The following is a 26,532-nucleotide window of genomic DNA, read 5'->3' on the forward strand; positions in this document are numbered from 1 at the left end:
AATGTGATGAATAAGTTTAACAGATAAAATTAGGACACATTTGAGTTATAATAGCCTGAAATCCCTGTTGTTCTGGTTAAGAGGCTTTGATTTATTTCCCTTTATTTTGATATCCTCTGGGCTGAGTTGAGCTTTGCTGGGTGGTCTGTAAAGCACAGTGCATGCAACAGATGTCAGACACCCAGAACATGGTCGTCTCACCAAATGCATGTACATATACGCCTGTATGCCTCGCTGGAGACTCTGACTCACTCATGAGGTCACTGCTCATTGGCAGAAGGCTGGGTTAAACCTGTGTTTCCACTGTTTAAGGTTTACACTGATCTTTACTTTTCTGGCCCATGCTGCCCAGACAAGTCTTCTCAAAAGAAACCAGTTCCTTGAAAATGTATGCACATGCCATTTCTCCAACAAAAAGATGAAAGCAGAGGTATTGCATCATACAGAAGTGGACATTAACCCTGTAATTTTGAGGTTTCCTGCCCTTTTCTGGTACTCTGTAATTTGCTTCAGAAATAGCACACACTGTAGGCATTGGGTGGCAGCAAAACTAAATTCATCTCTGCCTGGAGACACGGTTGTGCAAGTCTCTGCCGACTTTCCCTCTCGTTGCATTAATTGGGAAGGGTTTGAATGAGAGTGGTGGCAGCTGTCAGCTTTTTCTAATCCCACTGCTCACTTTGCTGAAATATTTCTGCTCTAAGCTGCTTAACTGAGGTGGTCGTGTTCAGTTTAGCCTCTCAACTAGAAGTCGCATACCTGAGTGTTTGCATGCCACGTGCCCACATACACTTTATAATTCATTAACAGTAAGATTCCACTGAAAGTTTGTGCAAATATTGGTCTAGTGCATGTAGGATTTTATTAACCGATTTGGTTGTGTTCGGATTAACCTCTTGACTAAAAGTCACATACCTGGGTGATTGAAAGGCACCTACACACATAAACTTCATAATTCATTAATAGATCAAGATAAATGTAAGATTACACTCAAGGATTTGTTCAATTATGTCTTGTGCGAAGAACTAGAATTGCACCAAAAAGCATTTGGGCACTTAAAATGCATTGCATTTAGGATTTCACTACATTATGGATAACAAAAGAATAAAGCAATTCGGTTTTAATTAGAAAGAACAAGCACATCTTTAAGTGAAATGTGGTCTAGATATGTTGTTTAAAAGAAATCCAGAAGTTTTCTAACACTCTCTAGTTGTTCGATAGTTAGTTCATTGTTAATGTGATGATTAATTTGCGTCTGAGGTGAACTGAAGGAGGATTGGCTTGAAGTGGGATACAAAAGGAGAAATTTTGAAGCATGCACTGGCCTTTCTTTTCCATGCAATTACAATAAATGGAGAGACTGAAGCCTTCAAGGATCAAAAAGAATATGAGACACCACAGAATTATTAGAAGTGGCCTGTTCATTGTACTTTCATTGAAAAGAACTTTGTAGTGCAGTTCTTCCAGATTTTTACTGTACTGTATTTCAAGGAGTAAAGAAATTCATATATAACAGTTACATCATTCTGAAGACTTGTCAAGACATTTGAGGCCATTTGTTTACACTGCCGTACTCTGATATCCACCTTATTGCATTTGTATTTTATTCATAGCAATACTGGAACAACACTATTCACCCGGTCATATACAGTGGTTTTATGTTTATTGCCTTTTTTATCACCCACATATTTTTATAACCCTGATCTGATTGTACCTTTAAGCGGTTTGATCACAGAACACTTTTACTTATTGTTTTATAAGAGGGGTGTCCAAACCTGTTCCTGGATGGTCACTGTCCTGCAGACTCAGAGTTTTGCTCCAACTCTGTCATATACCAGTTCAAACTGTAAACCGGTGAATTGAAAGGGGATCCTGTCAACTGCAGACTAATAGTTGGAGAAATTTTAGGACTGAGCCAGAGATGCTAAAGATGAACACAAAGAGGAGAAAATACTGTAGGAGGCAGAGCAAACTCACTTCATCATGCACAAAATATTGGAAGAAAATCCTGAATGCCGAATTGAGAATGGGGAATTATGTGACTATATCTCTTGAGGGGAACTAACTGTCTTCAGAAAAGTTTAGATGGTATTTTCTTTTCATCTTGCCTCTATATATTGCATATTTATGTAGTGTTTAAAAGCACAGCCTGCTTTTGTATCGCTGTTGTTCCATAAGTGCCACCTGCTGTTAGAGAGTGAATTTACATCTCATTCAGCCCATCTTCTGTTTTTGATTCATGCAGATGTTTTATGTAGCATAATGTCACAAAGCTAAGGTCGGACCATTCAGTTTTTGCGTTAAATTAAGAAATTTTACATTTATTTTACATCAAAAACTGTTCGTGATTAAAATGCAGTGGTTTTGCAACAGTTTCATGGATTCTGATTTGCATAAAGGCACAGTCAAGAAAGAAACGTGATAAACAGTGAAATCCCCACAAAAAAAAAGGTGAAACCGATTTTTGGTCCGATTGCCCAGCACTAGCTTTAACCCTAATATAGACACAAACCAAAGTAAGACTCACAAGAAACTGCCAGGCAGGTGTCTTAGAGCTAAACACCCCTGCACTATAATAATGCATTCATCTAGTAAAATTATTTGCAGTGTTAAAGCTTTTTTATCCTTGCATTATACTGAACATTTTTTATAAAATGTGTAGTATGCCATTTATTCTGTTGAGCACTAACTGCTTTGGTTATAAAAGGCACTATTTATTTATTTAATATATTTTTTTCTTGGTCTAAATTATGTGACAGACAGGCTGCTATAAAGGGTAATGAACCAGAAGATAGTATTTTGCTTGTCTACACACACTTTTTCTCTTTTATCCTGAAGTTCCAGAACAAAGCTTCAGTGATCTGTTATGACCACAAATCTTATTAAAGCCTTTCAAGATTCCCTTAGTCGCCAATTTCTATGTTTTCTTTTTTTTTTTTTTCAGTTAATTGTCAAACAGCAGGAGCATGATGAACCATTGTAAAATGCAGTTCGACAAGGTCATCTCACCATGACAATGACCAATCGTGGACAGGCTTCTTTATCCGTACATTTTGAAGTTGATTTTCTTCTTTTTGCATAGATGCAAAAAGTTGTTACATCATCGCTAAGAGACGCTTAACTCTCTACTGCAGTGACAGATGGACCCCATGAGAAAAGGGAGGGAGAATGAGTGAAACGCATTTTCTCTTTCAGCAGAGGTGTGGGGCTTCAGCACAGGATCGGCTGGACTGTGACCGTTTGGAGTTTGCCCAGGAGTATGGACCACAAACTGGGATAAAGACTATCAAAATCAGGCTCTATGACAGAAGGAGTGGGCTGACCTGGGAGAGTTTTATCCCTGCAATCCAGCGACTGTAAAAATAACAAAACCATAAAACCATTAGTGACGCAAGAGGAGGCAAAGATTTGTTGGATATCAGATTATGCCAGTGGAGGTTATGACTCTGTTTGATAAGGAGTTTCATGATTATTCAATCGATGAGATTTCTGTGGAATACACCTGTTGTGTTATCCAGGTTAACATTGGAAGTTCTCCAAAGAGGAGGCATGGAGACATGAGTGATATGGACCCAACTTTCAGAAGCTATTACTGATTGGCAAACTAGTCCTCTATTATTCTACAAGTTTGTGTGTGTTTGCATTGGCTTACATAAGCTTGTTTATCAGGGTGTGTCTTTATGTGTGTCCAGGTAGGTTAAAATGGCTTTGTGGGGTATAAAAGCAGGTGTGCATTAGTCGGTGCTCCCTCAGAACAGGAGAGGAGAGCAAACCATCTCATTTGCCGATCAGATCACAGACAGATTATCAGCATAAAGGAGCATTAGAAGAAGTCGAGCTCGGAGATGTCTGAATAGCATGTTCTGAACAGTCTTGGCATGTGTGAAAACAGCGGAGAACTGGTGGGCAAAGAAGCAAGAAAGCAACTGTTGATGGTGGACTTTATTCCAAAACTTGTTTGGATTTGCCCTTCCTTTTGCACTTAAGATTGACAGAATCTCAGCACAACACAAGCGCAGCGCAGTAGAGCGGGGATCACGACTGTAACTTCAACCAGAAGATTGTGTTCTCTGCTTGCTGCGATCCTGAAACGGGATCACTCCATCTCTGATTCTGACTGATCGTGTTGGTGGACCCAGTTGCACCACAATGTATGTGCTATGCACACTGGTGTTGCTGTCTCTCCAAAACCTGTTCAGGAGACCCAGGGTCTTGGACACCTCAGAACCCAAGGCTATCGAGGGTCCTGAGCAGCACAGACCAGAGGAAGCCAAACTGGGACGCAAGAAGAGGAACAAGCACACCTTGCATGACGCTTCTGGACCTCTAGAGTCATCAAGAGCCCATGACTTTAAGAGATGCCTAGATGGACCCAGTAGAGCAAGTAAAAGAAGATCGGTTCACTTGAATAATGTGCACAAGAGGAAGAAGAGAACACAGGTGAGGCACGTAGATGTTAGGTGCTGGAAATATAACCACCGTTTGAAGTTGATCCTTTAATTCTTTTTACTTTGCTGATACATACATCACCATCAAATGAAGTTTAAGGTCGTTGTTTTTGATTGATCCATTTAGGAGCTGAAAGGGTTTCACTACATTATGTTGATGTAAAAGTTGTCTTTCTGCTGATGTGAAACCTCCATTTAATCCTAAACGCTATTATTTATTAATAGATTTCTTCTCATTATTCATGAGTGTTGTATTCTTGATTTAGCAAAACGTCAAATGCTAAGGTTTAGGCTCAGTTTCCTGTTCTTTGGGCTACTGGAGTGTGTGACTTTATCACTGCTGAATGTCTAGTAGAACTATTTTTAGTCAATTGAACGTGTTTCAAGACACTTCGTCCCTCATCCAATTGTTTTGAGCTGTTTTGTGCACTTGTCTGTTTTTAGAGGAGTAATTCAGCAATTTAAATACTTGTAAATATCAGCATGTTCTTTTTAAAGGGGATTTTCATGCACCTGGAACAATGTTTGTCATCCTGTCCCTTTTCTAATGTTCTCTGCTGTCTGATGTTTGGGCTGTTTTAGTGGATAAATCCTGAGGTTACGTAAGCAGTGGTTTAATCCGAGAGCTCCGAGTCCTCTTTAATCATAATTAAATTTATAAGGAATGCCCTCGGTCTACCATTGTACACTTTCACTTGTTATATCAGCAGAAATCATTGGTTTGATAGGGAGCTTATTTCAGCGGAGCATCAATTCTTGAACTGTGTGTGTGTGTGTGTGTGTGTGTGTGTGTATATATATATATATATATATATATATATATATATATATATATATATATATATAAAATATGTATGTGTGTGTGTGTGTATATGTCGTACATGCAGTAATTAGAACACACTCCTTCTGATTAGTATTTGTCTTTGTTGTTAATTACCCTAACCTGTGTGTTTCCAGTTTATCACAAAAAAGCATGTATTCCATAAATTTAGATAAGTTGGTATTAGAGCTAGCAACACCAAGGCTGTGAGTTTAATTCTTTATACCTTAAATGCAACAAATGCATAAACACATTTACCAAATGAAGAAATGTAAAACATATCCGTGTGCCAAACAGTAGACACATGCTACACACAAACATGCACACAAATGACGGTGGAGTTAAAGCAGCACCACGTTACATTTGCATGCTGAAATATTTATTTCTGTTTGGCCAGGCGCGCAACGGAGAGGGAGGAGGGAATTGTGGGATAGATGGGGGGGTGGGGGTGGCTCAGATTCCATCGTTACCAAGGAACGGCAACAAGAAGAACAGCGTTTGTGTCAGAACGAGTGTGTGTGAGGAGAGGAGCCGCATGCAGACACGAGTGTGTGTGAGAGGCACAGAGATCAGTGCTAGTGTGTGTACACGAGTGTGTGTGTGTGTGCTCATGCTCCAAATAAATGCTATGAAATAAAGAAGGTATGAGCAACAGCTGGAGACTGCAGGGACAGAGGTGAGTTCATGGATGGAGAGGATGCTGAAACATTCCACTTAAACCAAGTGTGCTGTTTTTCTGTTCGTATTTCACCCGTCTGAGCTAGGATTCAGATTGTGTTCCTGTCTAATATGTAACGCATTATTCTCTTTCATTAGACATCACATGCATGCGCAGGTCTGGTGATGTCGGTTTAATGCCACGGCGTCCAGTACAGACAGATGTTTGTGCCTGAGCTCCATGGAGGGATTTACAGGAGCGGAGGGAGGGAAGGAGAGGGTGGTTTTACTCTTTCATAATGGGGGGGATGGGGAAGCTGTAATAACTGTATTCAGATGAATGTTTCGTGGCACTGTTTATAGCAGAGAAGTTGCATGTGCTTGTGTCCCTGGCTTCCTTCTGTCTGTTCTGTACAGTGATTTAGACAGAGCTCTGCAGAAACTGGAGACGGACAGACAGACAGATGGAGAGACACTCTGGGGTGACTGCAGATGAATGAACGATACAGGGAAATCTGACAGACCGAGACAGACTGTTGGACCACAGTGTGTGTGTGTGTGTGTTCATGCATTGATGGATACAGCATGAATGATTGATGCTGTAGGCTAGAGTAAAGAAACTAATGGAGAGGATTGTTTAATAAGATTTTCTGTTTTATATTTCAATGATGAATTCACTTAATTAGTTTGAGCACCAGATACACTCATTTGCATTGCTCTAAACATGACGTCATACTATATACTTACATTCTTTCTGTAGAAAGCTAATTTAGTGTATTTTATTTTATTTATTTATTTATTTTGGTACAGACGGTCTAAAATCTTAATCCTATTTCTAAAATTTAGTTTTTGCATTTAAACGTGCAGGTAATTTCCTGCCAAGACATTGTCCCTTAATTTTACAGACTTTTCCATTAGTCTTAAAACGCAACACGATGTGCAAAATTCTAAATAAAGGTAAAATCAATATGGAAATATATTTTATATTAATATAGTACATTGTGAATGATTTTAACAGATTGTTTTTTTACAGTGTATAAATCCAAGTCTTTTTGGATCGGTCAAAATCTATTTTCTCCAGGTATTCTATTTTATTCGAAGTATACCTTGCTGTATTCACACCAGCCCGAAAGCATCGACATACTTCTAATTTTAATTTATTAATGCCTTTTATTAATTTCCAAAAACTGATTATGAACCAATTTAGAAGTTTTGCAATATATATGAATATACATCATGTTCTTCATGTGTAGTCTTGAAGACCCAAATGCAGTTATTTGCTAAAATGTTATATTAAGCCTAGATTAGCCTATATTTTTTCCACTTATTAATTTTGTTCTTAACTAATTAAGAAAAAAAACTTGTATAATGATGTGTTTAAAGTGTGTTATTCCATATTGTGCACAGGTAGAAGAGAATTATTCTAGAAGCGTCAGTTCTCTCCATTTATTCATGTTTGATCCAATAAGCACCTTTTGGAGGATTTTTAAGGACCTTTTCCAGAGAAAAATCACTTTTCAATATGAGATCATGTTGTGTAAATCTTCTGCTTCATTTCAGTATATTCTTTTGAGTTTTTTCAAGGGCTTTGTCGTCTCACGCAGGTGCATTCAGATGCATGTAGTGCTCTGAATGCTGTTTTAAGTGCAGTTTCTCTGGAAAAGTTTTTTTTTTTTTTTTTTTTAAAAACAGGTTTTTTTGTCTGTCTGTTGGTGGATGTGGGTAACGGAACTAAAATAGAAGATGAGAGACAGGGGAGTTGGAGAGAGGCAGAAGTAGGCTAATGAGATTCACACACTCCTCCATGTGCAAGTATGCTCCTGAAGATGAACACCGTGTCAGTTTGATGGATAAACCTGGCTCTTCCTCAACTAAACAGCAGTTTTCACCAGCATTTGGATGCTAGGAATGGATGGCATGATTATCCGTAGTGTGTGGTTTCATCATGAGCACCATGAGCTCTGCTGAAACATCATTTAGAGAGAATGGCTCTGGGGTAACTGAGAAGCTGTGATGTTTTGTACTTTACTGTGACTTCTGTTGGATAGTTCGAGGTTATATTTGTTTGTGCATGTCAGATCTGTCCGTACTTCCTCATGTCAAATGAATCCAGTGATTGGGAGAGAGTGACTGAGGTCTGTTGTGGTGTTTACTGCTCCCTCTGGTGGTCAGATAATCAAAACCCCATGATTAAAGAGAGAAATGTTTCCTTATTCCAGAGACTAGTAAGAGTACACAAGCTTTCTGAGCCTGATTTCAGCTCTATCTTTGGGTCGATAGGGAGCCGGAAGCTCATTTATACTTGTTTAAATGAAAAATGAATGCAGGTTCAGGATCATTTTACATTACTCTTTGTAAACCACAATGTCTCAATAATTTGAACAGTGTTTATAGTTTTCTCATTTAAATCCTATTATTACTTTTTTTGTGAAGTATTGTGCCTCTACTTTCTTGCTTTTAAATAAATGAAACGTGGTTTAATATTTTAGAGACATAATAGTGACATTTAGTAAAATATAGTGACATTATACTTAATATTTTAGTAAAATATAGTGGCAAATAAATGTTGTTGTTGTTGTTGTTGTTATTATTATTATTATTATTATTATTATTATTATTATTTTTAAAACATTTTATACAACTTTTATTTAGCAAGGATATTTTATGTTGATCAAAAGTGACCGTAAAGACATTTTTAATGATGCAAAAGATTTCAATTTCAACGTTTTATTCATTAAGCATTAAAAAATATATTGATATTGATAAGATTTTTCTTGAGCAGCAAAATCAGCATATCAGAATGATTACAGAAGGATCATGTGACACTGAAGACGGAATGATGCTGAAAATACAGATTTGCCCTCATAAAAATGCATTTCATGTTATATTTTCAAATAGAAAATGGTGAAAATAATATTTCATAATATTGCTATTTTAATGTATTTTTGATCAAATAAATCCCTTGGCAGCCATAAGAGACTAATAAATCTTACAGACTGAACACTGTTTGAGCCAAACGGCTTGTAGTGTTTTCCAAAATATGAGCTGAAGAGGTCATCTGCTGACAGCTTAGAGGATTATGGGTCAAATGAAGTTCAGAGAGCAGCGGAGAGACGGGACGTCTTCACTAACCTGATAGTACATGCACGCTTTTTTCTTTCTAACAATGTGATCAACATGAGCAGCATTTTGAAGATAAAGCGGTTGAGAGCAGTTTATTTGATTGTTTTGAGCGGAGCAGATCAAGATGCTGGGTTGGGTGGGATCTCTGGACCGGGACCACCCTGCGCCTCATCAGGACTGTAGGAGAGCAGGACCGATGGTACAGTACAGCGGGAGGAGTGTGTGTGTGTGTGTGTGTCAGAGAGAGCAGCAGTCAGTCTCAAAGAGGATCAGATACACAGCGTGACTAGTGTTTGTTGTTGGCTCAAGACTGATTGATTGTGCTGCTATTCAGAGCTCACTACATTTCAGCCTCTGACTTTGGTTTTGGATCCAGACTTGCAGAAAATCAGCCAAAGACCCCTTTGTACTGGGGCAGAGTGGTTTTCTGTGTCCAGTCCTTTCCAGTCTCTCGGTGTCCCATGATCCTTCAGAAATATGCTGATTTGGTGATTTCTTATCAATGCTGTGCTGCTTTTATTGATTTATTGATACTTTATTTTTCAGATATTTTTGAGCAGAAAAAGGTCAAAAGAACAGCGTTTGTAGTGTCTTTAAAAAAACAAAAACAAGTTCAACATTCATGTTTGTAGGTTCCCCAACCATTTCTGTTTTTGGGATGAAATATGACCCTTACATGTTTTTGTTATTTTCATTCAAATACATTTGCATGTGCATATTTATGCAAATACTAACAAACTGAACCGCGACAGTGGCGCTCTATAGGAGTTGTTGTTTGCTGGATTAATCATGAGGCACTGCTGTCATCCTCTCGGCTTCGTGCTGTGTTTCTGAGCAGATGGGCTCTGATTGGAAGACACTATTATGAGTGAGTTAGTCATTTGGTGTCCAGGTTCTTGTGTTGTCAGTGTGACCTGTGGCTGATCAATCTAATCTCATTTGTTGTTACACTGATTGTTTATGGTCCTGAAGTTCGGTCATTGGAGCGTCTGGTCATGTGACTGCAGAGATAGAGAGGCTGTTTTAGTTCAGGTCTCAGGTATTTTTGTTTGTGTGTTTGTTTGTTGCACAGCCCACTATGGTAGATATCTTGGACTTTATACTGCACTAATACATGCCGTCTGTCATGTGATTGATAATTGACACATTTTTAGCAAGTCAATTTGTCTTTTTGCTGTGAAATCCTTTAGTTTTTTTCTTTTCTTAAAGTAAATGTTCAAATAAAGTTTATATTGTTAGTAATTTCAAGATGAACACTGACTGGACTGAAGAAACTTGATTATCCATGCATCATTTTTAGAAAAAATCATGGTAAAATGTGTTAAACATTATACATCGGGCTTTTGAGGAATGTTTAGTTGTTCGTCATCACTGAATTGCATTGTATTATATATTTTGCCCACAATGAAAACTACAAAACTTTGATCATAATACTAAACATTGAAATATCACTTTACTAAGACATATATTATTGGGAGATCTAGAGTGACAGCTGATATTGATATTCATTTTATGCAGGTAGTCTGTTATTTGTTTAGCTTGGGCCACTTTTTTATGATCTCCATGTTCTAATTATATCAATACAGTAAGAGTCATAAAAGCCTGATGTTTTTAAAATGATACTCAAAAAACATGTATACAAACTTAAATTATTTTTAGGTTCAGTAGGGATGTCAGGCTCTACAGGGTTAATGCTGTATTCTCTCAGATGTGTATTAGTCGGGTGTTGATTGAATGTGGTCTGTGTTTCCAGCCGGTCCAGCGGTGTGGTCTGCTCGGCCCTGTGGTCATGTACAGCACACGAAAGACCTGGGACGTCAGCCACACCCCCTGCCTGCAGGAGCTCTGGAACGAAGACCTCTCATTGGATGGTAAGCACTGTCACATGAGTGGACTTCAAAACCGGTGTGGCAACATTTTTCTGAGGACAGTTTGAATGTTTGTGTGTGTGTGTGTGTGTGAAAGCCCTTGCTGGCTCAGTCATCGGAGAGAGAGCAAGCGATGTGTTCTTATCCACTGAGCAGGAGAAACACAGTCAGACTGTTTCAGACCGAACGGAGAACACCATGTGCTCTGTGCCGGTACAGAAGGGTAAATCTCCTTACAGATGAGAGCAGAGCCTGAACACGAGGACTGTTGTGTGTGCCACAGAAAATGTGTGTGTGTGCTAGTGCGCTCTGTTCTGCACGGGACATTAGAACAACAGGCACAGCGATTGTGTGAGAGACAATGACCAAAAAGGACTAAAACGGGAAGCAAACAAAGAGGAAAATCAGGGAAATGTCGAGGCTGAGTGTTGGAGGCTGGTTTTTGCCGTGATGCGGTGACCGATTTGCATTCAGGCTGACGCTCTTCTACGAAAGCGGCTCTACTGCTGTGTCATCATAAACCGCACCGCACATCTCATGCGTGTGAGTGTGACAGACAGCCGTTTGACAGACAAAACAGGAAGTGTCGTTTTTTGATAAGGTTCAGGGTCGTATTAAAATCCAGGTTAATGCATCACTTGCAGCAGGCTGTGATCTTCTCATTAGTTAATGGTTTCTCTTAAGCCTGCAGGACCTTCACCAGATTGATGTGTTCTCCGCATCTTCAGGATTACTTTACCCAAATCTTAACATTCTGTTGTTCTGAACTTGAAGGACTTTATTTCTATATATATATATATATATATATATATATATATATATATATATATATATATATATATATACTATTTGTTTAATTTGTATTGTAGTTTTACTTCAGTTTTGGTTGTTTTATTTTAGTGCTTCAGCTTTAGTATTTTTAAGTCAATTTATTTAATAATATTAATAATTAACTGCATTCTCTCTCTTTTTTTTTTTTTTTTTTTTTTTTGTAGTTTCAGCGAGTTCCGTGGATATCCTGATGAGTGATGGTGAAGAGGAGAGCTCCTTCCTCTCGTTGCCCAACTCTGTCCTTCAGCGCCACTGTTTGACCTCTGACCTCTCTGAAGCAGCCACCTCAGAACAGCAGCAGCTGCTCATACAGGTACGACCTCCGGAGATGAGCACAACCAGTGTGATTGTTTCTAAGCATTCTGAGATTTTTTTCTGTGCCAGTGGATCTTTGCTTAAAATTCAGTATTAATCTGTGCAGTTTCATATTGTAAGTTGTGCTCAAAAAGGCAAGCACCACTGTTACATTTGCAAATAACTAGGTTTAGGGATTTACTGCAGCGCATTGTTTTCAGATTCTCTGTAGACCATTTACACTACCATTCAAAAGTTTTTCAAAAAGATTTATATATATATATGAAAGTTAAGATATTTAGGTTACATTTACAACGGTGTGGGCAAAAACAGAAAAAGTTTCACGTAAACACGACAATGTTTTCAAAGCGATTTTCATTTACACATCGACGAAAATGTCCATAAATGCTGTATTATGTATTCGAGGCCAGTAGTTGTCGCTGTTACCTTGTTAGTAAACAGTACCTGTAGGGAAGTGATGATTATATGATGTATATGATGCGTCTCCGCTGTTGTTTGTAATATTAGAGTAAATCCACACTTTGCAGAAGAAGCGTTAGCAAACTCATGAAGCAGCAACAGTACCATATCCTGTTTGTTCACGCTTGCCTTTAAAATCGACATGTACTGCGCATGTCTACATACATGCACTACGCAAGCAAATGACTTCACTGTTTTCAGAGATTCCCGTTTGGGTGTTTACACAGAAAAGATAACACTGGCATTTTCAGAAACTTGCATTTTGATTCCCGTTTTCAAAAATATGCGTTTTCTGTCCCCAAAACATCATTGTCGCGTAAACGATCAGTCACAAGTAAACGCATAAGAAGTTTCACGTTTTTGTCTGAAAACTTTGTCGTGTAAACGGCCCATTATAGTGTGTGTTTATTTGATAATAAATTAAAAAAAAACAATGCATCCACAAAAATATGAAGCAGCGCAACTGTTTTCAACACTTATCATCAGAAATGTTTCTTGAGCAGCAAATCAGCATATAAGAATGATTTCTGCAGGCTGGAGCAATAATGCTGAAAATTCAGCTTTGAAATACTTTTTTTTTTTTTTTTTTTTTTTAATTAATCAGAATAGGAGACAGTTATTTAGATTGTAAAAATATTTCACAAATTTACTGTTTTTACTGTATTTTTTATCAAATAAATGCAGCCTTGGCGAGCAAAAGAGACTTCTTTTAGAAACATTAAAACAAGCCACCAACTCAAACTTTCGAATGGTACGATATATAAATATGCATTAAACCCTCAACATCTGTGTTTCTGTGATACAGTGTTGTGATTGAATCAGTCTTCACCAGATCCTTCAGGAGCTGGTTTCTGTGTGACTGGTCTGTTCTGTAGCTGTGTGATCTTTGCGTAATTGGTTTCACGGGGTTAATAATCACAGCTAACAGGCAGCGCTGCCTTTTGTGCTCTGTGTGTTTCAGTGTAAGATTCCCTCAGGGCAACATCTGTGGGCCAGTTGGTGTCAGGGGGTTTTTATTGGTTGCTTAGAAGTAAAATGAGTTCCCAATAAGTCTCTGATATTTTGGGTCGAGTTTCACCATCCCTTCAGAAGTTCTTGCTTAAACTGGAATGTAAAGTCCACACTGGAGGCTTAGAGACTACTAATACTAGCCAGGTTGTAAGTAATTTCGTACTTTGTTCGGTTGCATTTCGAGGAGTTGTTAAGGTACATTGTAGTTAATAGGTTTAAACTCTCTGTAAAGTAATGCACAAAAGAAATTAAAACTCATTCAGCAAGGATGTGTTACATTTTTAAGAATGTTTCCAACATTGATATTTCTAATAATAAATCAGCATATTAGAATGATTTAAGGATCATAAGACACTTTATACTGGAGTAATGGCTGATGGAAATTCAGCTTTACATTACAGAAATAAATTATTTTAAATAATATTAAAATGGAAACCATTCTTTTATATTATAATAACATTTTGCAAGATCACTGGGCTTTTCTGTATTTTTGATCCAATAAATGCAGCCTTGATGAGCAATAGAGACTTCTTTACTGATCCCAAACTTTTGACCGGTAGTGTTTGTGTGAAAGACTGAAGTTTGTCAAGTATAACTTGAGTATATGATGCAACTCAATCAATCTGTTGTTTTATTCCAAACGTTACTCCTGGTCGGAGGCTTGTTTAAATGCATTACTTGTAACGTAGTGCTTCTTTGCATCAAAACTAGGCTAAGTTGCACACTGCTGGTGAAACCGGTCCTTGCTCCCAAGATATGACTGGAGTTACAAAACACCATCCTCTGTTAGTTAGTGAAACATTAAGAGTGCAGCCCTCCTCTAATTCATCTCCAGGGGTGGATCAACATCTCTGAACAGGACAATCTTGAGTGAGATTTGAGTGCACTTTTCAGCATACCATGAGTGCAGGAGAGATCTGATTGGCTGGAGATCACATGTATGGTGTGTCCCAGCCGCAGCTTTTCAATGCATTGATGGCTCTTCTCAATACAAACAATAGTTTAGACATGAGATAGCTTTGTGTGTGCTTCTCTAGATCTGTCTGTGATGAGCAGGCAGTGTTACCTGTAGAGGTGCAATGATTTCCAGCCTAATGAATCACCCAAATACAGGATTTTCAAATCTTCAAGTATGACTTCATCTCAGTGAGTTGGTATGGTCACATTTTCCTGATATTTGAGGTTGTTATTTTGTTAAATTTGCTGTTTCAGATCTTTCACATCACTGAACTTCTTGTTTTTATGCTCTTCTTCTCCCCTTTTCCCCTCTCGTTCTTTATTTGTGTGTCTCTGTGCTGCCTTCTCACAGTTTGACCTGTACAGAAGGTTACTCTGTCCTGTTCCTGGACGTCTGCCTGCGTACTTCCCTCTGATTCTGTCTTTGTGTTTAGCCGTGAGCTACTTTGCCTCGTTCTGATGTCAGCTTCACAAAAGCACACTGTACTACAGTAAAGTCGCTTATGTCCATAGTTCCACCCTGTTTGCTTAAATGCATCTGTTAGAGGTTTTGTAGTCGTCTGGGTTTCATAAAAAAATAAGTTTCAGTAGGAATAGCCACTTGCCCATTAAGCATTCTTCTTACCTGTGAAGGTAAAGGAATACTTTCATTTTGTCTTCGTTTACTCTGATTCCAAACTTAGATTTTTCTTTTATTCTGTTGATCAGATATTTGTGTTGATCTCCTGTCTGTTCACTCTGTTAATGCAGAATCGTACAGTGAGCCAACAGATAAAAATTAATATCTAAAAAGTCTGAGTGACCTGAACACTTTATATTACATGTTTAAATTAAAAGAGAATTATAAAATGTATTAAGTCATATGGGTTAGGGATGACATGCATAAATGGGGAAAAAATCAACCTACTGGTTTCATTTCAGAAATACCTACCCCTTTCCTCTAACAGTTCTTCTGTTTCGTCTGCTTTAGTTTCTCCCTCATGGTTGAGGTTGTGTAAGGTGCTTTAGTACAGCTGGCATTCATAGTTTCTTGTGTGTTTGTGCAGACGCTGCAAGAGCGAGTCTGTGAGTTCCAAGCACGTTTGCACAGTGAAGACGCTGCCAGAAGACTCGTGCTACAGCAACTGCAGACACACGACCAGCAGCTCAACCTCCTGAACCAACCTCAGGAGCAGCTCCGACTGCAGGACGGCCAGCTCCACCAAGCTGTGTCCCCTACAGGTGAGAGAGAGGAAACGCTTCACATTCAAGAGACTAGAATTGTCAATTAAATTAGTCATTTTTTTATATTATTATTATAAGCTATAATATTTATACAATTTAGAATTGTATTATTTTTATTTTATTAGAAATGTAAAAATATATACATGTATTTCATAATATTTATTAAATATAAAGCTACATGTATGGCAAAATAAAGAAATTAGTAGGTTGAGTAAATTATTTTTTATGTATTATTATTATTATTATTTATTGTTTATTTATTTATTTGGTGAAGTGTTATTTTATAAAATCAAGTTGGACATGAAACTGTTACATCATTACAAAATAACAACAATATTATTATTAGACGTTTTATTTTAATTATAATAGTTTATATTTATATACATTTTATTAATTATTTCTCTATATTTTATTAATAACTAATACATTTGCAATAAATCTATTTATTACTTATCTTATGTCCTAAAAGTTAGAAAAAGCTGCCTGCTTGCCATAAAGCGTGTGTATTTATTTATGTGTGTGTGTTTGTGTAGGTGTGAGTTGCTCTAGTGTTTTGACACAGAGGCCTGTGGATTTCAGTAAAGTTCACTCCCAGGAGCAACTGCAAAAAGACGAGGGAGAACAACCCGCTCTCATTACAGGGCTGCGCACACAGGTACGACACACACACACACACACACACACACACACACAGAGAATAGAGATCAGCTTTCCTGCCAGACTCACAAGAGCACCACCAGATCATTTACATTCCTCAGCCACAATATACTGTATTGTGACCTTTTATGCATTGATATTCATTGTTTCTGTCTGGTTAGATTAAAATAGATCGATGCATCATGAGGGTGGATGCATGAAACTCATTTTTGTAAAGGGATTCAGCTGAATGCTGTTGGTTTGTGGTTTTGTAGGTCAGGGAGCTGGAGGAGAAACTAGTGGATCAGACGCAGGAGGTGGAGAGACTGCGCTCTGAGCTGGTGAGAGACGGAGTTATGTGGGCTAAAGTCACCACTCGTGTCTGAACCACATTTCTATTGTTTAATAGAGAGCTCATGCTTTATTACGCCGTCCTGATTTATTTTCATGATGGCTGGGGAAGAGAGGGTTAACCTGGTGATCTAGTTCAGTTGATAGCAGAGGAATTTATCTCTTCAGCCCTGGAAGATTTCCAGATTTGAGATGGGTGTGGGTGTACTTAAAGCTGCAGTAGGTAACTTTGTTACCAGAAGAAAGCGAAATATAATAAAACCTTCCTCTTTTGGAAAATCATTAACATTTCATTTATTTATAGATTTTCTTTAACAAAATCAGGACAGTCAATGCATTACCTAAAAAGAACCGTTAAATTACTCAACCGTTTAAAAGTTAAAAGTAGAAGAAATTAATACTTTTATTTACCAAGGACTCGTTGAATTGATCAATAGTGACAGTAAATACATTTATAATGTTACAAAAGATTTCCATTTCAAATAAATACTCTCCGTTTGAACCTTTTATTCATCAAATAATCCTGAAAAATAAAATCATCACCTTTCAACAAATATATTAAGCAGCAAAACGGTTTTCAACATTTATATTAATAAGAAATGTTCCTATAGCACCAAATCAGCATATTATCATGATTTCTGATAGATCAAGTGCACTGAAGACTGGAGTAATGATGCTGAAAATTAAATTGTCATTTTAGAAAATAGTCAAATAGAAAACAGTTACTTTAAATTGGAATATTATTTGAATACATCACTGTTTCTACAGCATTTTTAAGCAAATGAATGCAGCCTTAGAAAAAGAATGATGAAATCTTACTGACCAGAGATGTATATGCAATGCACAATGCACATATATTTTCTGTGAGTGTAATTACTGCAATGAACATTTCCTCATATCAACTGATCCAAATATATTCACTTATGAATTAACAAAAGGTGGGGGGGGAGGTCTTGGATCCACTCCAGTGGTTTAGATTCGGGGGTGTGGATAATGATTGGGTTTGAATTTGTCAATCGTATTTATAATAAAACCATTCGAAGTCCTCATTCAGCTAAATAAATGTTTGTGTGTGTGTGTGTCTAGGGGGCGACAGATCTGGAGAAACAGCTGGAGGTGCTGGAGAGTGAGAACCAGCGGCTCAAACAGGAGCTGAGGACCAGTCAGACCCAGACCAGCTGTTCTCCCGGCCGCTGCCACCAGAGCCAGGTACTCACAGCCAGAAACCACTCAAACAGGTCTATGATGGGAGCTAATTACTAGATGCTTTGATGACTCTTGTGCGATGAATGTAGTGGTGTTTCTGTTCTGTAATGCTCCATCTCTCTCAGGATGTGGAGGCCCTGCGTGGAGAGCTGTGTCGTAAGGACGAGGAGAGCCGTGAGCAGGAGCTTCGGCTGGCTGTGCTGGAGCAGCAGGTGCAGGAGAGGACGGGGACAGTAGTTCAGCTGCAGCAGCGGCTGGAGGAGACGGAGAAGCACCGACACGAGCTCCAGCAGCAGCTGACCTCACGGCTTCGAGACGGCGAGGAGGTGAGGAGTCGCCAGGTCAAGGTGAGCTTCGCTAATGATTCATTTCAAAGTCAAATCAGTCGGCTGCATATCTCATTGAGGATTTCTCATTTTAAACAGACTGGTATTCCTGGTGAGCCTTGAATTATTAACATTTCTTGCTGTGAATTGTAATGGTTACTTTTCTTAAATGAGGCAGCCTCCATGATGTCTACAGCCGACTGGTGTGACCTTCAGAGAATGCAGGCTTTTTATTCAAATATAATCTTGAACTTCGGTCATAGAGACTTTTTGCAGAAAATTTGTCTTGTAAATGTGTGAAATGCATTTTTTAATAAGTTTTTCTGATTTTTATTTAGTTTAATAAAATAAGGTAAACACCTACAACTGCATGAGCCCCCAAGAAAGAAAAAAATACATTACCCAAGTAGACATAAAATATTGTTAGGTGTTTCAAAGAAAATTGTTCCTAATAATTAAATTAATGAAAGGTAATCGAAAGATTCCAGTGGTGATAACCTCAAAGCATTAAAGAAAATGAGTAAATAAACAATAAAAAAAGATATAATATGATCACATTGGCAAATAGTCCATTACAGATTTTCCCAAATAAATCTATCAATTGTCATTAATGATAAATCACACTTTCTCTATACGAATAATGTCCACCAACTCACTCAGCCAGTCAAATGTTGGAATCATGTCCATTGGTTAAACCTGCCTTTTTTTAAATTGTAATATATATTTACATTCTTTCTGTTTAACTGTATTTTTGATAATAGAAATGCAGCCTTTTTGAACAAATCATAATTATTCCAAACTTTTGACTGGTAGTGTAAAAAAAGCAATAGTCAGACATTTACATGTGCATCTCCATAAACTAGAATGCTGTGTAATTCAACTAAAATTGTGAAACTCATGTATGAAGTTGATTGAATGCACACAGACTGAAGTAGTTTAATTCTTTTGGTTCTTTTAATTGTGGAGATTTTGGCTCACATTTAACAAAAACCCTCCTATTTTAGTTTGAGTTTCTGAAATAAATTCCAATTTATTGAGATGCACCTGTATTCTTATCCCAGTTCAAGTAATTTGAATGTTTGTTTCTCACTCTTCCAGACGGTTGAAGTGGAGTCGGCTCAGTGTAAGCAGGCTTTACTGGAGGCTCAGGGCCGTAACCAGGCTCTGCAGGAGCAGCTGAGTGTTCAGAGACAGCTCCTCCGAGAGCTGGAGCAGCAGCTGCACGAGTCTCAGAGAAGCAGCAGTCAGCTCCGCCAGCAGGTACCACACTCACTTCCTGTCTCCTCCATTATCATGGGACCACATGCTGATCTCATGTCTTCTCATAAGGGAGTTAATTTGATGTAAGTTCAAGAGGACCTTATTAAATCCTTAAAAACAAAAAAAAATCCCCCTCCAAATTCTTTGTTTTCAGTTATTTTCTGGGTTTCGTTTTAATGGTTTAATTAAAATAAATGAATAAAAAAGACTTTAACTATTTAATTTAAATGTTAACAATAATAGGCCATTACCTTCGGAAATTAGAATTATTATATTTTTTCTTTCATTTAATACACGTTTATCAAAAATGCTGGTAATCAAATAAATGTATAAAGCTACCAATTTAATTAATCTTGCATAATATAATGAAATTAATTTGAAAACATCCTTTTTTTGGCAAAGGAAGTGCTGCACAACAGAGGTTTCCTGTAAGTTTTAAATTAAAACATGTGAACAAGTGTGATATTCCTTTATAAAAGATATTACTGTACAGTAGTAATATATTTATGTCATAATTTCAAGTTAATTCAAACTTTTATTTTGGCTGGTTGGAGTGAAGACCTTTTGAGCTTCTTTGTGTATCTGATGATCAAATGAAATGGTGATGGTGAACTACAAGCATTGCGTGTGTTTAAGTTTGTGTAGTAGACAAGACTGTGGCACTCATTCACACAGAGATGCTCAGAACATCAGACCTCATATTTACATTGCATTCTTTTTGCGCATTAATATTCACAAACACTAGTCCATTTGGCTACTTGATTAATTGTGTGAATTAGTTTTTCATGACTGGATTCCATCTATTTTCTTCTGCGTTCTGGAACTCATAAGGCTCTAGTTTCAGGCCTCTGTGATGTTGGTGTCGTGCTGGAGCAGGTTAACAGCTCTCTCTCTTCACTTGCGTTGCAGCTGAGGACGGACCGCAGCCGTCTGTATGGTCTGCTGTCCCAGGCGGTGGGTGGGGGTAACACCGAGGTCACCCACGGGCTATCCAAGGTCGTCCAGATTACTCTGCAGGGGTTAAAGGTCAAAAATGTCATGGGTATAGGAAGTGATTTCTACCAGAGACTGTGTCCCATTTTAAGTGCTAAACAAAAATGTGGATTCATGTTGGCTCATGCTCATTTTTGACCTATAAAGCCCTGAAATTTTGCAGAGTAACTAGCTCACATTCCCTTCAGGGTACAATAGTTGATGTCACCCTTGTTGTGTACTTCATATTAGGGGTGGGTGATATGACCAAAATCTTATATCATGATTGAGTCATTTAATTTAATGGTAATGATATATACATATACTAAAATAGTTATTTTGCTTTAAATAAGGTATTTATGATAACACATTTTGATACCAAAGAAATTTCATGATTCCTGTCACCAGTGTTACTATCACAGAAAAACTAATATTGGTGTATATATAAAAAAAAAAAAAAAAACTCAAGCTCACTGAAGACAAGTAAACGGTCAGCGATTTAAATAAGAAACTTATTACATAGGAATAGGACAAAGAAATATATCGTAGAACCAATAAATAAGAAATGCTACATTGTATAAAGTAATCAAATAAAAAAACATTGCATATCCTTCACTGTGTAAATTTAAATATATATTTCTTCTTAATAAAGTTACAAAAGTGATTATTAAAGAGCAGTGAAAGGTTTTCTCTATTTTGTTGTTTGATTAACATGAATGACAGACACTGTCACTTTAAGAGCTGCCCGCCTCCAGTATATTGTTACACATGTTTTCTTTCTCAGCTGTTTGCTTTCACTTAAGACTTAAATTAAGGTTCACGAGGATATTTGTAAAGATGGTCATTTTGACACATAAAAGTATGTATTTAACCATTCAAGCCTATAAAGCAGCAAAAAAAACTCAATACTGCTCAACATACACAATAGTCTGAATTACAAATAGTCTCTACTGATTAACAAATTTCTAATCTTGGTATATTGCCCTCCCCTCCTTCATATGTTTTGATGGTGCGTGACCCCAGATGCCCTTCCCATGTGTGACCAACAGCCCTCCACCCACCCCACAGGTCTTCTTTCTCTTACCTAACTGCATTAGATCAGTAACTAATGACCCTGGTTAGTAGTTCATGACGTCTTTAATACGGTGTTTGTTGGCCAGAAGTAAAGCCATTTATTTAAATAAGGTGGAGCGCAGGATATCTGTGCATCTACAATCATCTGTGATGTGTTGATCTGTTTTATGATCGATGGGTTTTACACTGACGTGTTCTTGATACAGTTACAAACATCTACAATCAACCAATAACGCAGTGTGTTGCCGATTTAATCTGTCCCTGTAGAAGCTCTTTTATAATACCTTATGTAAATCATCTTTCAAAAATTGTGTGTGTGTGTGTGCTAGATCCTAGTGTATGAGGGTGAGATGGAGAGAGCTCAGGGTCAGCTGGAAGCAGAGATGCAGAGTCTGGAGGAGGAGAAGAACCGAGTGATCGAGGAAGCTTTCATCAGAGCCGAGAGTGAGATGAAGGCCGTCCACGAGAACCTAGCAGGTGAAACCATGTGTTTGAGTCCAGGTCATGTTTCACCCTCAGGTCAAAAAAGAAACGAAACAAAACCCCTTTAGGATTTTCATGACCATTCATAATGTTTCCCCTCATATTCATATTACTTTAATGACCTTGTTATTCATATTACCATAAACCATAAACCAAACCCTATAATCGTACATGTTGTTCATTAATATTACTCTGTACTCATTTGTGTAATTAAATTGAAACAAGGACACCTAAAAATAAAACAACCAGAAAACATTTAAACCACAGTATTTGGCATCTTGTAGTTCTATTTGTTGTACTGTTTTCTATATAAAAATTATTTAGTAATATAAAAAATATGTAAATGTTATTATGCCATATTTTATTAGTCATTTAAATATAGTACAGCAATTATATTAGTATGTTGTTGTTGTTTTTTTACTGAATAATATATATATATATATATATATATATATATATATATATATATATATATATATATATATATATATATATTTACTAATCTTGACAAACTATACAAAAATATTCATGTTTCTTAAAGGAACACTCCACCTTTTTTGTTTCATTTTCCAGCTCCCCCAGAGTTAAACAGTTGTTTAACCATTTTCGATGGTCTGTTGGTAGCACTTTTAGCTTAGCTTAGCATAAATCATTGAATCTGATTAGACCGTTAGCATCTCGTTCAAAAATGACCAAAGAGTTTCTATATTTTTCCTATTTAAAGCTATACTCCTCTCTAGTTACATCGTGAACTAAGACCAACAGAAAAAAAGAAAAGTTACGATTTTCTCGACTGATATGTCTAGGAACCATAGTCTCATTCTGGCGTAATAATCAATGAGCTTTGCTGCCGTAGTTTATTACTTGAATAGTTTTTGATTGTTGTCCAACAGGTGTGCGGATGAACCTCCTGACGCTGCAGCCGGCCCTGAGAACCCTCACCTGTGACTACAACTGTCTGAAGAGACAGGTGCAGGACTTCCCTTACATGCTGGAGAAAGCCATCACCGAGGCCAAGCAGGAGGTGAGTGCACGGCACACGGGCTGACGACACATCAGCCTGACTGACCGCAGCTCACCAGTCGTGTCCGTCTGTCATTCCAGATCTGTCAGGTGATTGGAGAGGTGAGCAGTGCAAACCAAGAGCTGCTGCGCAAATACAAGCGGGAGATGAACCTGAGGAAGAAGTGCCACAACGAACTGGTGCGCCTCAAAGGTGAGACCGCAGAGATCTCTGGGAAATGTGTTGTTCGATTCATATCATGTAGTTCGATTCTATGAAATGAGACATTTTAATTATAAAGACGTCATGATCTTGTGTTTCAGGAAACATTCGTGTGCTGTGCCGAGTACGTCCCGTGTGTGCTGGAGAAACAGATGCTGCTGACACCAAAAACAAAGTGACCTTTGACCCTGATGATGATGCTGTTCTGTACTTGTCTAATAAGGGCAAGCTCATGACCTTTGAACTTGACAAAGTCTTTCCCACTCAGGCCAGTCAGGAGGAGGTTAGTGCCCGAGCTAGTTTTCTCATACTGTTGTACAGTATTGTTCAAAATAATAGCAGTACAATGTGACTTACCAGAATAATCAAGGTTTTTCGTATATTTTTTTATTGCTACGTGGCAAAAAAGTTACCAGTAGGTTCAGTAGATTCTCAGAAAACAAATGAGACCCAGCATTCATGATATGCACGCTCTTAAGGCTGTGCAATTGGGCAATTAGTTGAATTAGTTGAAAGGGGTGTGTTCAAAAAAATAGCAGTGTGGCATTCAATCACTGAGGTCATCAATTTTGTGAAGAAACAGGTGTGAATCAGGTGGCCCCTATTTAAGGATGAAGCCAACACTTGTTGAACATGCATTTGAAAGCTGAGGAAAATGGGTCGTTCAAGACATTGTTTAGAAGAACAGCGTACTTTGATTAAAAAGTTGATTAGAGAGGGGAAAACCTATAAAGAGGTGCAAAAAATGATAGGCTGTTCAGCTAAAATGATCTCCAATGCCTTAAAATGGAGAGCAAAACCAGAGAGACGTGGAAGAAAACGGAAGACAACCATCAAAATGGATAGAAGAATAACCAGAATGGCAAAGGCTCAGCCAATGATCACCTCCAGGATGATCAAAGACAGTCTGGAGTTACCTGTAAGTACTGTGACAGTTAGAAGACGTCTGTGTGAAGCTAATCTATTTTCAAGAATCCCCCGCAAAGTCCCTCTGTTAAAAAAAAGGCATGTGCAGAAGAGGGTACAATTTGCCAAAGAACACATCAACTGGCCTAAAGAGAAATGGAGGAACATTTTGTGGACTGATGAGAGTAAAATTGTTCTTTTTGGGTCCAAGGGCCACAGGCAGTTTGTGAGACGACCCCCAAACTCTGAATTCAAGCCACAGTACACAGTGAAGACAGTGAAGCATGGAGGTGCAAGCATCATGATATGGGCATGTTTCTCCTACTATGGTGTTGGGCCTATTTATCGCATACCAGGGATCATGGATCAGTTTGCATATGTTAAAATACTTGAAGAGGTCATGTTGCCCTATGCTGAAGAGGACATGCCCTTGAAATGGTTGTTTCAACAAGACAATGACCCAAAACACACTAGTAAACAGGCAAAGTCTTGGTTCCAAACCAACAAAATTAATGTTATGGAGTGGCCAGCCCAATCTCCAGACCTTAATCCAATTGAGAACTTGTGGGGTGATATCAAAAATGCTGTTTCTGAAGCAAAACCAAGAAATGTGAATGAATTGTGGAATGTTGTTAAAGAATCATGGAGTGGAATAACAGCTGAGAGGTGCCACAAGTTGGTTGACTCCATGCCACACAGATGTCAAGCAGTTTTAAAAAACTGTGGTCATACAACTAAATATTAGTTTAGTGATTCACAGGATTGCTAAATCCCAGAAAAAAAAAAATGTTTGTACAAAATAGTTTTGAGTTTGTACAGTCAAAGGTAGACACTGCTATTTTTTTGAACACACCCCTTTCAACTAATTGCCCAATTGCACAGCCTTAAGAGCGTGCATATCATGAATGCTGGGTCTCGTTTGTTTTCTGAGAATCTACTGAACCTACTGGTAACTTGTTTGCCACGTAGCAATAAAAATATACTAAAAACCTTGATTATTCTGGTTAGTCACATTGTACTGCTATTATTTTGAACAATACTGTATATCCTATCAGTTATTATATCACAGTCCCCTCTCCTGTGATTGGACAGGTGTTCCAGGAAGTGCAGTCTCTGGTCACTTCCTGTATTGATGGCTTCAACGTCTGCATCTTTGCCTATGGGCAGACCGGCTCTGGAAAGACCTATACTATGGAGGTACATAACATGTTCCCAAGTTTCACTTTCAAAAAAACTAAAAAAAGAAATAAATTGTCTGTAATGTAAACCAAGCTCATCAGGACCTTCAAGATATTTGTGACCTTTTTAAACTTTTTTTTTTTTTTTTTTTTTTTTTTTTTTGCAGCTTCACTTGTTATACATTTACTTATTTTAGCAATAACAGTTATTTGTGTAACAAGAACACCTTAAAGTGTAAAAAATTGATATTTAAACTAAATTGTTTATTTAGTGGGATTTGTTGTTAAATAATATTTGATATTGTTTATTGGTTTTTGTTGTACTGTCTTATAATATTTTATTAATTTTAACACTGTAACAGTACTTTTTATTGCCCATGATGTCTGTCCCTTTCAAATTTGTCAGTTGCATTCGAAGTGTTTTTATTCATTTATTTATTTATTTATTTTTATCCTGTATTTCTAAAGAAGTCTCTTATGCTCCGTTAAGACTGCATTTATTTGATAAAAAAAACAATAATAATAGTGTTTTTTTTTTTTTTACAAAATAGAATTATGAAAATAATGGTTTATTTTAAAATGCAATTTATTCCTATGATGCAAAACCATTAATTAAGTCTCGCATGAATCTTAAGAAATCATTCTAATATGCTGATTTGCTGCTCAAGAAATATTTTTCGATCATTGAAAAAAAAAAATTCAGGTTCATTTGAAATAGATATGGTAGTTTTAGAAATAGTTTTTAATGCAAGTGTCAGTTTTTAGCATTTTTATGATTCTTGGTGTAGTTGAATAACCCTGTTAAATGTGATCTTTTGTAAAAAAAAAAAAAAAATTAAAATGAATATCAATTATTCATACTGTTAAACATTGTTGTGTTACCTACATTTAAACCAATTTTATTATCTTAATTTAAAATTTTTTTTAAACTGCATAGAATCTTTATCAACTATCAGCCGTAACATGTCTCTGTGTTTCATGCAGGGTGTCCCTGAAGACCCTGGCATCAACCAGCGTGCTCTGCGGCTGCTCTTCTCTGAAGTGTCAGAGAAAAAGCTCGACTGGGACTATAAGATCACCGTCAGCATGGTGGAAATCTACAATGAGACACTTCGGTGAGATACACAGACTCAAGTAGGAGGGAGAGATGATGATGATGATGATAAAATGCTCTACAGGAGGGCTTGCAGAGTGACATGCAC

At 37.5% G+C, this 26,532-nt stretch overlaps 1 protein-coding gene across 5 annotated transcripts in view; it reads left to right on the forward strand.

The window, feature by feature from the left end:
• The window catches only part of LOC127934357 (kinesin-like protein KIFC3), a 36,671-nt gene that overhangs the window by 3,410 nt on the left and 6,729 nt on the right, over window positions 1-26,532 (forward strand). Inside the window, exons 1-15 of one of the 5 annotated variants that reach the window (XM_052531683.1) lie at window positions 2,950-4,440; window positions 10,802-10,919; window positions 11,912-12,060; window positions 15,536-15,710; window positions 16,247-16,368; window positions 16,625-16,690; window positions 17,787-17,909; window positions 18,032-18,253; window positions 19,331-19,492; window positions 21,868-22,015; window positions 22,915-23,045; window positions 23,126-23,237; window positions 23,348-23,529; window positions 25,245-25,349; window positions 26,315-26,445. In XM_052531683.1, the coding sequence (XP_052387643.1) occupies window positions 4,150-4,440; window positions 10,802-10,919; window positions 11,912-12,060; window positions 15,536-15,710; window positions 16,247-16,368; window positions 16,625-16,690; window positions 17,787-17,909; window positions 18,032-18,253; window positions 19,331-19,492; window positions 21,868-22,015; window positions 22,915-23,045; window positions 23,126-23,237; window positions 23,348-23,529; window positions 25,245-25,349; window positions 26,315-26,445 (2,237 nt within the window). In that variant the 5' untranslated portion in view covers window positions 2,950-4,149. Of the gene's footprint in view, window positions 1-2,949; window positions 4,441-5,782; window positions 5,945-10,801; window positions 10,920-11,006; window positions 11,460-11,911; window positions 12,061-15,535; window positions 15,711-16,246; window positions 16,369-16,624; window positions 16,691-17,786; window positions 17,910-18,031; window positions 18,254-19,330; window positions 19,493-21,867; window positions 22,016-22,914; window positions 23,046-23,125; window positions 23,238-23,347; window positions 23,530-25,244; window positions 25,350-26,314; window positions 26,446-26,532 lie in introns of those variants that run through there. The other 4 variants (XM_052531686.1, XM_052531685.1, XM_052531684.1 and 1 more) reach the window with 4 other exon arrangements.

Source organism: Carassius gibelio, chromosome A18 (genome assembly GCF_023724105.1).
Source record: "Carassius gibelio isolate Cgi1373 ecotype wild population from Czech Republic chromosome A18, carGib1.2-hapl.c, whole genome shotgun sequence".
NCBI classification, from domain to species: Eukaryota; Metazoa; Chordata; class Actinopteri; order Cypriniformes; family Cyprinidae; genus Carassius; species Carassius gibelio.